This window comes from Geotrypetes seraphini, chromosome 5 (assembly GCF_902459505.1).
Source record: "Geotrypetes seraphini chromosome 5, aGeoSer1.1, whole genome shotgun sequence".
In the NCBI taxonomy this organism is placed as follows: Eukaryota; Metazoa; Chordata; class Amphibia; order Gymnophiona; family Dermophiidae; genus Geotrypetes; species Geotrypetes seraphini.
In genome coordinates this window covers 253,889,653-253,902,194 of record NC_047088.1, presented here as the reverse complement: position 1 = coordinate 253,902,194, position 12,542 = coordinate 253,889,653, and the positions used below count along the sequence as shown (strand labels likewise).

The window sequence follows — 12,542 nt, the reverse complement described above, 5'->3', positions numbered from 1 at the left end:
GGTGTTGCGTTTTGAGGATGCGCCGCCGGAGACTCCGCGTGTGGGGGACCCTCTGCTACGGGGGATCCGTTCCGTTTCCCGCTCTTTTCCTATGCATCAGGATATTCGGGATATTATACTGGAACAGTGGAAAACGCCGGAGGCGCCATTTCGTTTGGCGCGCAGCATGGCTCGTTTGTATCCCATCCCAGAGAGGGATCGGGCTACTTTAGCATCGCCAGTCGTAGACGCGGTGGTCTCTGCGATTTCTAAGCGGCATACCGTGCCTGTTGAGGGCGGTTCTGCCTTGCGGGATTCTGAGGAGCGCAAGTTGGAGAACATCCTTAAGCAAAATTTTCAGGTCTCTGCTTTTGGGGTCCAGGCGGCTATTTGTGGGGGGCTGGTTGCTCGCGCCGTGTTTCGGTGGGCTGAGTGTGTCCTGGATCGGGAGTCTGATGACTGGTCTCTGGTGGATCAGGAGGTGGCGAAGATTGAGATGGCTGCCTCGTTCCTCTCAGATGCTCTTTATGACTTGGTGCTGATCTCAGCTAAGTCTATGGCCTTTGGCGTGGCCGCGTGGCGTATTTTGTGGCTGCGCGCTTGGGCGGCGGATGCTGCGTCCAAAGCTAAGCTTACTAAATTTCCCTTTCGGGGGTCCTTTTTGTTTGGGGAGGAATTGGATAAGTTGATTCAGACTCTGATGGACTCAAAGGTGCCCCGTCTGCCTGAGGACCGTGCCCGCCCTGCGTCTCGGGGTGGCGCTGCCCGGGGGCGTTTGCGCAAGTATCGCCCTGGGCGTGGGGCTGCTTCTTTCCCGGCTCCAGGGTTTTCCCGGGGTCGGTTCTTCCAGTGCATGCAGCCCTTTCGGGGGGCCCGTCGGGAGGCAGGGAATCCCTCCGCCGGTTCCCCCGCTTCCTGTCCTACACAATGACTCCTTGCCGGCGCCCCCTTTGGTTCCGGTGGGGGCCCGGCTGTGCAAATTTTTCCCCAAATGGGCCGAGATCACGCTCGATCAGTTGGTCCTGGAGGTGGTGCGGGACGGTTATGCCCTGGAGTTCGCCCGCTCTCTGCCGTACCTTTTCCTCGCCTCTCCATGTCAGACTCCTTGGAAGACGCAGGCTTTTCGCCAGACCCTTCAGCGCTTGCTAGATCTCAAGGCAGTTGTTCCAGTGCCCCCTCCGGAGTGGGGCACCGGCAAGTACTCCATTTATTTTGTGGTGCCCAAGAAGGAGGGGATCTTTCGGCCCATCCTGGATTTGAAAGGGGTCAACAGGGCTCTCAAGATTCCCTCTTTCCGCATGGAAACTCTGCAGTCGGTCATTCTGGCGGTTCAGCCGGGGGAGTTTCTCACTTCTCTCGATCTGACGGAGGCCTACTTGCATGTTCCCATTCGGGCCTCTCATCAGCGCTTCCTTCGCTTTGCGATCTTGGGTCGGCACTATCAGTTCTGTGCGCTTCCCTTTGGTCTGGCCACGGCTCCCCGGACGTTCACCAAGGTGATGGTGGTCGTCGCGGCAGCCTTGCGGTCGGAGGGCATCCTGGTACACCCCTACCTGGACGACTGGTTGATTCGGGCAAAGTCGTTGCAGGAGAGCTCGGGTGGTGGAGTTTCTCTGGTCACTGGGCTGGGTGGTCAACCTTTCCAAGAGTCGGTTGGTCCCGGCTCAGCGTCTGGAGTACCTTGGGGTTCTGTTCGACACCTCCTTGGGGAAGGTCTTCCTTCCAGAGGTCCGGGTGAGCAAATTGCAATCTCAGATTCGCCTGCTTTTGGCGTCCCGGTGTCCTCGAGTGCGAGATTTCCTCCAAGTCTTGGGGTCGATGGTGGCGTCCCTGGACGTGGTGAGGTGGGCGCGGGCCCACATGCGTCCTCTTCAGTATGCTCTGCTCCGGAGGTGGTCTCCCCAGAGGCACGGTTTGGATGTTCCTGTTCCCCTGCGAGGCATGGCGCTGCAGTCTGCGCTGGTGGCTCCGGACCTCTCACCTGGTTCAGGGGGTGGATCTGGATCTCCCGCAGTGGACGGTGCTCCTTACGGATGCGAGTCTCCTCGGTTGGGGGGCTCAGTGTTTGGGTCACTCAGCTCAGGGCACCTGGTCCATGGAGGAGGCCTCCTGGTCGATCAACGTGTTGGAGACCAGAGCGGTCCGTCTGGCGCTGTTAGCTTTCCACTCCCTTTTGTTGGGCAAGTCGGTCAGAGTCCTGTCGGACAATGCCACGGTGGTGGCTTATGTCAATCGTCAGGGGGGCACCAAGAGCACTCAGGTGGCGCAGGAGGCGGCTCGGCTCATGGTTTGGGCGGAGTCCCATCTTTTGGACCTCTTGGCCTCTCACATAGCCGGGGTAGAAAATGTTCAGGCGAACTTCCTCAGTCATCACTTCCTGGATCCAGGAGAGAGGTGTCTCGGCGCCATGGCGTTTCAGTTGATAGTGCAGGCTTGGGGGCAACCCCTGATGGACCTGATGGCCACGAGTGGCAACGCCAAAGTGCCCCGCTTCTTCAGTCGTCGCAGGGACGGTCTGGCCGAGGGTCTGGATGCTCTGGTCCAACCGTGGCCAACGGAGGGGCTGTTGTATGTGTTCCCTCCTTGGCCATTAGTGGGCAGAGTACTTCTTCGCATTGTTCACCATCCGGGTCTGGTGGTTCTGGTGGCTCCGGATTGGCCTCGACGTCCGTGGTATGCGGATCTGGTGAGGCATCTGGTGGCGGATCCTCTTCCTCTGCCTCTCTTGGACGATCTTCTGACGCAGGGTCCCATTCCCATGTTCGACCCGTCTCCCTTCTGTCTTACGGCTTGGCTCTTGAAAGGGGTCACCTTAGTAAGAAGGGATATTCAGATAAGGTGATCTCTACACTCTTGGGGTCCCGGAGGCTTTCTACCTCTCGGGCTTATGTGCGGGTTTGGCGTCTCTTTGAGGGGTGGTGCCGGGCGCGGGGAGTGGTCTCTTTTCGCGCTTCCCTGCCTAACATTCTAGAGTTCTTGCAGGATGGCCTGGATAGAGGCCTGGCTTGGTCTTCTCTCCGGGTTCAACTTGCGGCCCTGTCGGCTTTTCGAGGGTTGGTGACAGGTCAGCGTTTGTCGGCCATTCCTGATGTGATTCGCTTTTTGCGGGCGGCCAAGTTGCTCAGGCCTCCCCTACGGCCCTCGGTTCCCTCTTGGGATCTCAATCTGGTTCTCTCTGTTTTGGTGCGCCCGCCTTTCGATGGCTGTTCTTTGAAGGACCTTACTCTGAAGGAGGTCTTTTTGGTGGCCATTACTTCCGCTAGGCGTGTTTCTGAGCTACAGGCTTTCTCTTGTAAGGCTCCCTTCTTGGAGTTTTCTAGGGAGCGGGTTGTCTTGCGGCCTGTTCCTTCCTTTCTGCCGAAAGTAGTTTCTCCTTTTCATGTCAATCAATCGGTGGTCCTCCCAGTCTTGGGTGGTCGGGAGGGCTCTTCTGAGCAACGGCATCTGCGCAAGTTGGATGTCGGTCGGGTCCTCCGCTCTTATGTGCAGCGGACCCAGGAGTCCTGGACATCCGATCATCTCTTTGTCCTTCTGGCGGGTCCTCGTCGGGGGGCTGGCGCTTCTAAGGCTACTATTGCGCGCTGGATCAAGGAGACGATTGCTTCCGCTTATCTTCTGAGTCAGAATCCTGTTCCGGAGTTTCTCTAGGCTCATTCCACTCGGGGTCAGGCGGCTTCTTGGGCTGAGTCGTCGCTCGTGCCTCCAGTGGATATTTGTAAGGCTGCAGTTTGATCTTCCTTGCATTCCTTTGTTAGACATTATCGGGTTGATGTGCAGGCGCGTCGGGACGCGGTGTTCGGTGAGCGTGTTCTGGTATCGGCCCTTCGGGAGTCCCGCCCGTGAGAGGGACTGCTTTGGTACGTCCCATTTGTAAAGATTAACCTCTACTGGTCTGGAGAGTGCTAAAGAAGGAGAAATTAGGTTCTTACCTGCTAATTTACTTTCTTTTAGCTTCTCCAGACCAGTAGAGGTCCCCACCCTGTCTGTCTGTTGTTGTTGTTGTTGTTGGGGCTGTTTCGCGGGCAGTTTTTGTTTTTTGCTGCGGGTTCTAGTATTTTTCTAGGGCCGGGGAGAATTGAAGAACAGCGGCTGTGGCTTGGCTGGCTTAGCTGGCGAGCTGTGGGGACATTTTCCTTCGGGTATTTCTCCTCTGCATTTTCCAACAGCACTTGGGTATGTTAATTGTTACTCCTGTTCGGAGTATTGTTTTCTTTCTGTTTTCCAGTTCTTGGTTCTGCTTGGCTATTCGGCAGACTGAGGGAAATAGAGAAGGGAGTATAGTATATACTGTCCCACAGTTTTGTTTTCAGTCTCCACCTGCTGGTCATGATTGGATATATACCCATTTGTAAAGATTAACCTCTACTGGTCTGGAGAAGCTAAAAGAAAGTAAATTAGCAGGTAAGAACCTAATTTCTCCTTCTGCTTTATTATCAGGGTAAAACAGGACTGAAGCAGCCTTATAAATAAATTTTCGGATCTGCTATCTGCGTTGATAGCTATCATTGATATTGTATACTTAATGTTTCTTTATTTCATAAAAGCGCATACAATACGCTAGAAATGGAACCCAGTCATTAAAACACCAAACTGTAACTCATAGGGCTTCTAGCATGAAGTGTTCAAATCCCTGGTCTGCCACATTCTTTGTGCAGATCCTTTTTTTCTTCATTATGCTTTACTGTAATGTTGATCTTTGGAAGTAGTTTTATAGATTAGACAGTGGAACCAACCAAGACCATCAACATAAGAGAAGACTATATGTATTTTGTGAATGATTTTGAGCATGGCTTGTTAAACCTTTTTCCTCATAGTTTAAATATTACATTACATATTTCTATTCCACCATTACCTTGCGGTTTAAGGCGGATTACAAAAGAGTTATAGATGGATGGTTACAAAGTTAGATCATAGATCATTTCCAAGGGAGGGTCAGGTAGTATCAGTGGGTTCGGAATAAGTTTGTAAGAAGGAAGGTATTTGTGGTATTAAGCCGTTTTCAAGGATTTCTTGAAGAGAATAGTTTTTATTTCCTTTCTGAACATCTTATAGTCTGGGGTTGTTATCAATAGGTTGGAGATTTGATTATCTAGTTTTGCTGCTTCAGTGGCTAGTAGACCATCGTATAGTTTTTTCCGTTTTACTTCTTTGATTAGGGGGGGGGTGAATGGGGGGGTGTTTTTCTATGCCTGGTTGATGTAGTTCGGATGAGGCGATTGTTCAGGTAGGTTGGACTGTCTCCGTTAACAGTTTTAAATAGTATACAGTAGAATTTAAATTGTATTCTTTCCTGGATTGGAAGCCAGTGTGAGTTAATGTATGCCTCTGTAATGTGGTCATGTTTTTTTAATGAGTAGATTATTCTCAGAGCTGTATTTTGGACTGTTTATAATTGTTTAATCATTATTGCAGGGCAGGGGAGATATAGGCTATTGCAGTAGTCCAGTAGACTTAGAATTAGGGATTGTACTATGAGTTAGAATTGTGTTCTTTCGAAGAATTTTCGGACTTGTCTAAGGTTTCTCATGACTGCGAATGATTTCTGTATGGTTTTGTTTATTTGTGGTTGCATGGTGCAGCATCTGTCAGTTGTCATGCCTAGTAATTTTAGGGTGGTTTGAATAGGGTAATTGATTGAATTGATTTCTAAATTGGTTGTGGTTGGAACTTTGTTATTTTCGAGGAAGATGAATTTAGTTTTGTCTGGGTTAAATTTCAGTTTGTAGTTTTCCATCTAAGACGTTAAAGTACCTAGTGTTCCATGTAGTGTGTCTGTCATTGAGAGCCTTGGTTGGTAGAAAGGTATGAGAATGGTGATGTCATCTGCATAGCTATAGGAGGTTAGGCCTTGTTTGTCCAGATAAACACCGAGAGAAGCAGTATATAGGTTGAAGAAAGTGATCCTTGTGGTACGCCGCAAGGGTTGGACCAAGGTTCGGATTTTTCTTTGTCCGATTTTACTTTGTATGTTCTGGATTTTAAGAAACCTTCAAACCATGAGTATACTTTATCTGAGATGCCTATTGTGTCCAAGATTTGCAGAAGGATGCCATGGTCTACCAAGTCAAAGGCAGCCGTCAGGTCCAGGTGTATGAGCAGCATTTTTTTTCCAGTGCTGAGGTGTTGTCTTGCTGTGTCGATAAGAGAGCCTAATAGAGTCTCTGTGCTGAAGTTAGTTCTGAAGCCAGATTGCATGGGGTGGAGTATGTTATGGTCTTCAAGATAGTTGGTGAGGAGTTTGGCTACTAGTCCTTCTGTTAGTTTGATATATAGAGGTATTGAGGCAATGGGTCTGTAGTTAGATGGTTGGTCTGTTGGTCCTTTAGGGTCTTTTTGGATTGGGGTGATGATGATTTCGCTGAGGTCAGCTGGAAAAAACACCGTCCATGAGCATGGTTTGTATCCATTGTAATAGTAGTGTACGGAACTTTATGCTCGAGGATGTTAGGAAATATGGTGGGCAGTGGTTGAGTTCGCAGGATGCGTGGCTGTACTTATTGTAGAGTTTGTTGAATTCGGCCCAGTGTATCTTGGGGAATTGGGACCAAGTTCTGTCTGCAACCGATGATTCATTTTCAGTGGGAGGTAATGTGACATCCATTATGTGGGATGGGGTTCTATTGAGTATATACATTCTATTGAATATATATATTCTGGAGGGAAAAACTTTAGTAGCTCATGCCCTGTGATGATAAAAGCACTTTGAGAGTTAGTTAAAGGAAACTTGTTTTATAAATGCCATTAACAATTATTGTATAGGTAGTATTTTGCTTTGAAAATTAAGGGGTCCTTTTACTAATGCACGCTAAATTCTAAGAGTCCCATTTTATAACTTTAGCATGCGTTATGCTTTAGTTAATGGGCCCCTAAATGAAGCAGAACAATATATTTTTTTTAAAGTTTGATATAGATGAAAAGAACAAGCAACCTGTTGCAAAGGTCTAGGTTGATCCTGGAAGGGAGACTGTTCATTTTCTAGAAAGTGATTTTGTGTGTGTATGGGCCTGTGTTCTTCTGTTATCTGCTGTTCTGATTGTACTGTCTGACCATATTTGTTCTGTTTGTAGCAACTCTACAGAAAAAAGCCTGGAATGACAATGTCTTGTGCCAAATTACCTCAAAACATTTCCAAAAATAGATACAGAGACATTTCGCCTTGTAAGTATACAGTATTGTAAAAGAGAATGTGTTTCACTGTATCTTAAGAGTTTGTGTGTTTGAAAAAAAGAAAGAAAAGGAATGCTCAAACCAGTTTCAGACTTGTTTCATGATCAGACAGTATTATAGCAGGATCTACCAGACCCAAAGAGTTAGAACACAGTACTGCTGTATTGCCGCTGTTGGGTCAGACCAGTGGTCCATCGTGCCCAGCAGTCAGCTCCCGTGGTGGCCCTTAGGTCAAAGACCAGTGCCCTAACTGAGACTAGCCTTACCTGCATATGTTCTGGTCCAGCAGGAACTTGTCTAACTTTGTCTTGAATCCCTGGAGGGTGTTTTCCCCTATAACAGCCTCCGGAAGAGCGTTCCAGGTTTCCACCACTCCTTGGGTGAAGAAGAACTTCCTTACGTTTTTACGGAATCTATCCCCTTTTAACTTTGGAGTGCCCTCTCGTTCTCTCTACCTTGGAGAGGGTGAATAACCTGTCTCTATCTACTAAGTCTATTCCCTTCATTATCTTTGAATGTTTTGATCATGTCCCCTCTGCTTTAATGTTTCTACTAAAAATGAGCTGAAACAGTGATGATGAACCCCATTTTTATATTCAAGGACTTATTCTGTAGGTAGAAATGTGTTAAATTAAAATAGGCACAAAAAAACTGGGAAATCTTGAAATTGGTGACAATCCTAAATATGCTTGGAGATTTTGCCTTTCTCTTTTTTCCCTGATCTGATGATCAGATAACTACCACCTATGGAGAAAATCTCTAAATGAAGTCCTATTTGTGACCAGTTTCACAGTTCTCTAGTTTTTACTTAATCTTTCATGCTCTTCTTTGTGTTACAATAGCTTTGTTTATGCTCCTGTTCCTCCTGTTTAACTAAATCTGTTGGACCCCCCACCCTCTATATTTATACTGTCTTCTGTCCCAGAGTCAAGATTTTGGGCCAAAAAAAAGAGGGCAGTGGTAGCTTGGAGCTTACCACTGACTGTAGCTGAGTAAAGTTTCAGTGAGTAGGTGTAGTGACTTTCTATTTCCTGCTTAAAAACTTTCCCTTTTTTGACAGACTGTGTTTGTTTTGATTTTTTGTTGGTGTTTTGCATGTGTCTAAGCTATAAGATTCCATGTAGATGAAATCCAGATTGACAAATGAGAGAATAACAAACCATCAGGACTGGGTGATATTCATCCAAAATTCTGAAAGAGCTCAATTATGAAATTGGTAATCTGTTACTAGCAATCTGTAACCTATAATTTTCAATGGCTAGTATCTAGGAAACTAAAAACCAGTGTCCCTATTGTCAGTTTTATGTGAAAAGGTAGAAACTATTCTAAAAATAAATAAAATAGAAAAAGGATGAGTCAGCATGAATTTAGCAACGAGAAGTCTTTCCTTACCCAATCTAATAGATTTTTTTTTTTTTTTTTAATGTAAACAATTATATGGATAAACTTAAGCCAGTTGATATAATGTACAGTGGAACCTTGGTTTAGGAGCATAATTTGTTCCAGAAGCATGCTCGTAAACCAAATTGCTACTCCACCTTACCTCCCACCCCCTGAGAACCGGCATTGCCCCCCCCCCAGCAAGCGAACACCCCCCCCCCCCCGAGAACTGGCATTGCTCCCCGCTTGCGTCGCGCACGCGCCCCCCTCCCCTTCACGATCCGGCATTCCCCACCCACCCAAACACAATCCCTTACCCCGATCTGGCACCAGCACCAAAGCACAGGACATGGCGGTGCCCGAAGATCCTTCCTCTTGCTTGGGCTGGGCTTTGAGCATCTGCACATGCTCAAGGCCGTCTGCAGTTATAGAATAATTCACTTCCCTCCATCTCAAATGAATGCATCCAGACAGTTAAATCTGAACTGAAACACCCATAAAGGCCCCCAGCAAATTTTTCATACATCTACACTTATTACAGCACATATACATGTAATTCTTAACTCAGCTCTGGGAGCATTGGTGCTTATTCTGGGGAAAAGTGCATGCTGAGAGGTTGTCAGTACATTCTTTTGCCTGCATGCACCTTGGAGAAATGAGAAGAGAAGTCAGGTGGTAAAGATTGCCCAATAATTTTATTTGTTATTTTTCAGATGATGCTACACGGGTCATTTTGAAGAGTAGCGATGATTACATCAATGCAAATTATCTAAATGTAAGTTGTGTTTAGTTACAAAGTATTATTGTAATGTATAACTCATTATTCTTTCTCCTTTTGAGAATATTAATATATTGTAGTCTGCTGATATATCCTGTTTTTGTTCTTAGCACAACTGAAAATCATTTCTGTGATTGCATCAGATCTGGATCATCAAAACTGTGGCATACTCCCACTTCACCCCCATAAATCATTATAAAGCCCGAGAACCAATGACTATTCCCATCAACCTTAAGTTCAACTCTCTTCCCCTGTACATGCTCTTCTACCCACCGTATCTAAAGGGTTGCTGCTGGCACTGCCTCTGGAGAAGTTATTCTGTTTTCCTCCAGCACTGTTCAATTCTTGGTGAATTGGAGCCATGCATTGCCCAAATGACTATTCTGATATTATCTCACTATACAAATAGTGGAGTAATTTAGGCATTACATAACTCAAACTCATCAAAAACTGCTTAATGTCTGAAGAAAATTGAACAGTTGTGCCGGTAGTATGTGTCTCTGAAAGATGAGGGGCATTAACAGACCGATTAGAAAGCCATCCTGGGATGGCTGAGAGTGGAGATAGGAAGCTAGAGGCTGACTAGTGGGCAAGGTATGTGAGAGTTAAGACTTGTTGGGATGGGACTGGGGAAGAATGTAGAAGAAGGAAGCTAGGTAGAAATAGTATGTTGATGAAGAAGAGAGTCTAGTGGAGCAGACATTTAGTTGCACATATCACTCTTGAGGGCACTTGCATCTTTAGAGGAATCCACCCCCCCACTCCCAATTTTCCTGTGATGGTCCTGGCTCTCAATCAGAAGTTTTCTTTTATTAAAGGGGAGCTAGCTTCTGAGATAGTCAAGAGCATTAGCTCAGATGCTTTAGTATTTTCTGCTGAGTATCTTGTTCTTATTTTTCACTAACATAGGACAGATTAACAGCTGATTAACTTCAGAGCCAGTTAACTAACTATGTTAATGGCCAGATTTAACACATGGTAACCGCAGAACCTCTGTTAACTGTTGGAAGTTCTTTATCATATGTTATATGTAATCTTATACTCGCCAAGTTGATTTCGAGGCGAGTTACAATTAGCATTATCACTACCCACAAGTAAACATACAGGGCTCCTTTTACGGAAGCGCGTTAGGGCCTTAACGCGCGGAATAGCGTGCGCTAAATTGCCACGCACGCTAGCCGCTACCGCCTCCTTTTGAGCAGGTGGTAGATTTTCGGCTAACACGCACTAATTCGGTGCGTGCGCTAAAACGCTTAGCGCACCTTCGTAAAAGGAACCCCCAGTGCAAAATCAAAAACAGTCTAATTTCTTAATATAGACTTCTAAAATAAAGGGTTACAAACAGCATTTTTGTTACCCAGAAGTAAACATACAGTGCAGAGTCAAAGTTGAACTAAACCTCTAAACAAAAACTTTTGAAAAAGCACTGTTTTCAGAGTTTTGTGGAAGAGAACATGCATAGGAGTAATATGAATTTCTTCAGGAAGTGAATTCCAGATTTTTGTAGTTTGATAATTGAATGATTTGCAGATATGTTAATTGAATGGCAGATAACAAGATGCAAGTGACACTACATGAATACATACGCAGGTTAACTATCTCCACATTTCCTGTCTCCTTCCATATTAGTACATGCTAATTTCTGCATTAACTTCCTAACTGCTAAGGTACTGCATTAACTCTTAATGTGTGCTGACTTCCCAGCTAACATGACTTAATAAATAAGCCCCTATTTGCAGCAAACATAGTATGTAGAATAAGCTATCTTGAGATTAGTCAATCACATTTTTTATCATAAAAGAATAGTGAAATGATAAAATGATGCAAATAATTGTGTGGGGTTTTTTTTCTTTTCAGATGGAGATCCCCTCTTCCAGCATAATAAACCGTTACATTGCTTGCCAGGGCCCTTTACCTAACACTTGTCCAGATTTTTGGCAGATGACATGGGAACAAGGCTCCTCTATGGTTGTAATGTTGACTACTCAAGTGGAAAGGGGCAGAGTAAGTTGAAGCTTAATTTAGAATGCAGTCACTTGTATAAAGATTTTGTCTATATAGCTGATATATTCTTGTAATCACAGCTATAGTCCAATTAGAAATTTTTCTTTTTCTTTTATAATTAAACAAAATATATTTTTATAAATTATTTGTGAAGTGCTCAGACCAAGAAACCCATATAATAGTGATGTCACTACAATGAGGTTTTCGAGGGGACCATCATCGCCTTCACAAGTCCCCAGCCCTCCCTATATCTTAAGGCCTGTATAAAGCCTATCTGGTGAGTGCATCCAACTTATGGTGCTGATCTATTTTGGGGAGCAATTAACGATGTTGCCTCTCATTGGTGACTTATTGAAATAACAGTGAAAAATGAAAATAAATATAAAGTGCTTAAATAAAATACTAATCGTTTTTTCTTATCTGATTAAATTCCCGTCCCTCCGACCCGGATTTCGTCTCTTTGTCAGGGAGGGACACTAAGAAAAAATCAAACAAACAGTGTATGTCAACTCAACTTAACATATTGAATAATAATGACTTTACAATCTAAATCTAGATCTAAACACTATTAAAGCATTATTAAAAACATAAAGAACCCTTTATTCAAGTTCTTATAAACTTTTTAAGTTCAAATATTACCTAGTGGAGGCTCGCTTATTGCAGGAACAGTCAAAGTGGACGGGCCGTCTGAACCTATCTGCTACAGAACCGCCATTTATATTGATTGGCCGGAAATGGTAATGAACCCGACAACCGGAAGCAGACACAACATCTGATGGTTTCTTTCTAAAAAAGTTAAATTGCTAGCCATTCAATGTCTAAAATTAGACATGTCTAAAATTAGACATTGAATGGCTAGCAATTTAACTTTTTTAGAAAGAAACCATCAGATGTTGTGTCTGCTTCCGGTTGTCGGGTTCATTACCATTTCCGGCCAATCAATATAAATGGCGGTTCTGTAGCAGATAGGTTCAGACGGCCCGTCCACTTTGACTGTTCCTGCAATAAGCGAGCCTCCACTAGGTAATATTTGAACTTAAAAAGTTTATAAGAACTTGAATAAAGGGTTCTTTATGTTTTTAATAATGCTTTAATAGTGTTTAGATCTAGATTTAGATTGTAAAGTCATTATTATTCAATATGTTAAGTTGAGTTGACATACACTGTTTGTTTGATTTTTTCTTAGTGTCCCTCCCTGACGAAGAGACGAAATCCGGGTCGGAGGAACGGGAAT

General features: G+C 44.9%; 1 protein-coding gene across 7 annotated transcripts in view; it reads left to right on the top strand.

Annotated features, from left to right (window-relative positions):
• Window positions 1-12,542, top strand: part of PTPN4 (protein tyrosine phosphatase non-receptor type 4) — a 272,694-nt gene that overhangs the window by 223,489 nt on the left and 36,663 nt on the right. For all 7 annotated transcript variants that reach the window (XM_033945428.1, XM_033945424.1, XM_033945426.1 and 4 more), the window contains 3 exons: window positions 7,047-7,137; window positions 9,240-9,301; window positions 11,162-11,308. In XM_033945428.1, coding sequence (XP_033801319.1) covers window positions 7,047-7,137; window positions 9,240-9,301; window positions 11,162-11,308 — 300 coding nt within the window. The remainder of the gene's footprint in view (window positions 1-7,046; window positions 7,138-9,239; window positions 9,302-11,161; window positions 11,309-12,542) is intronic.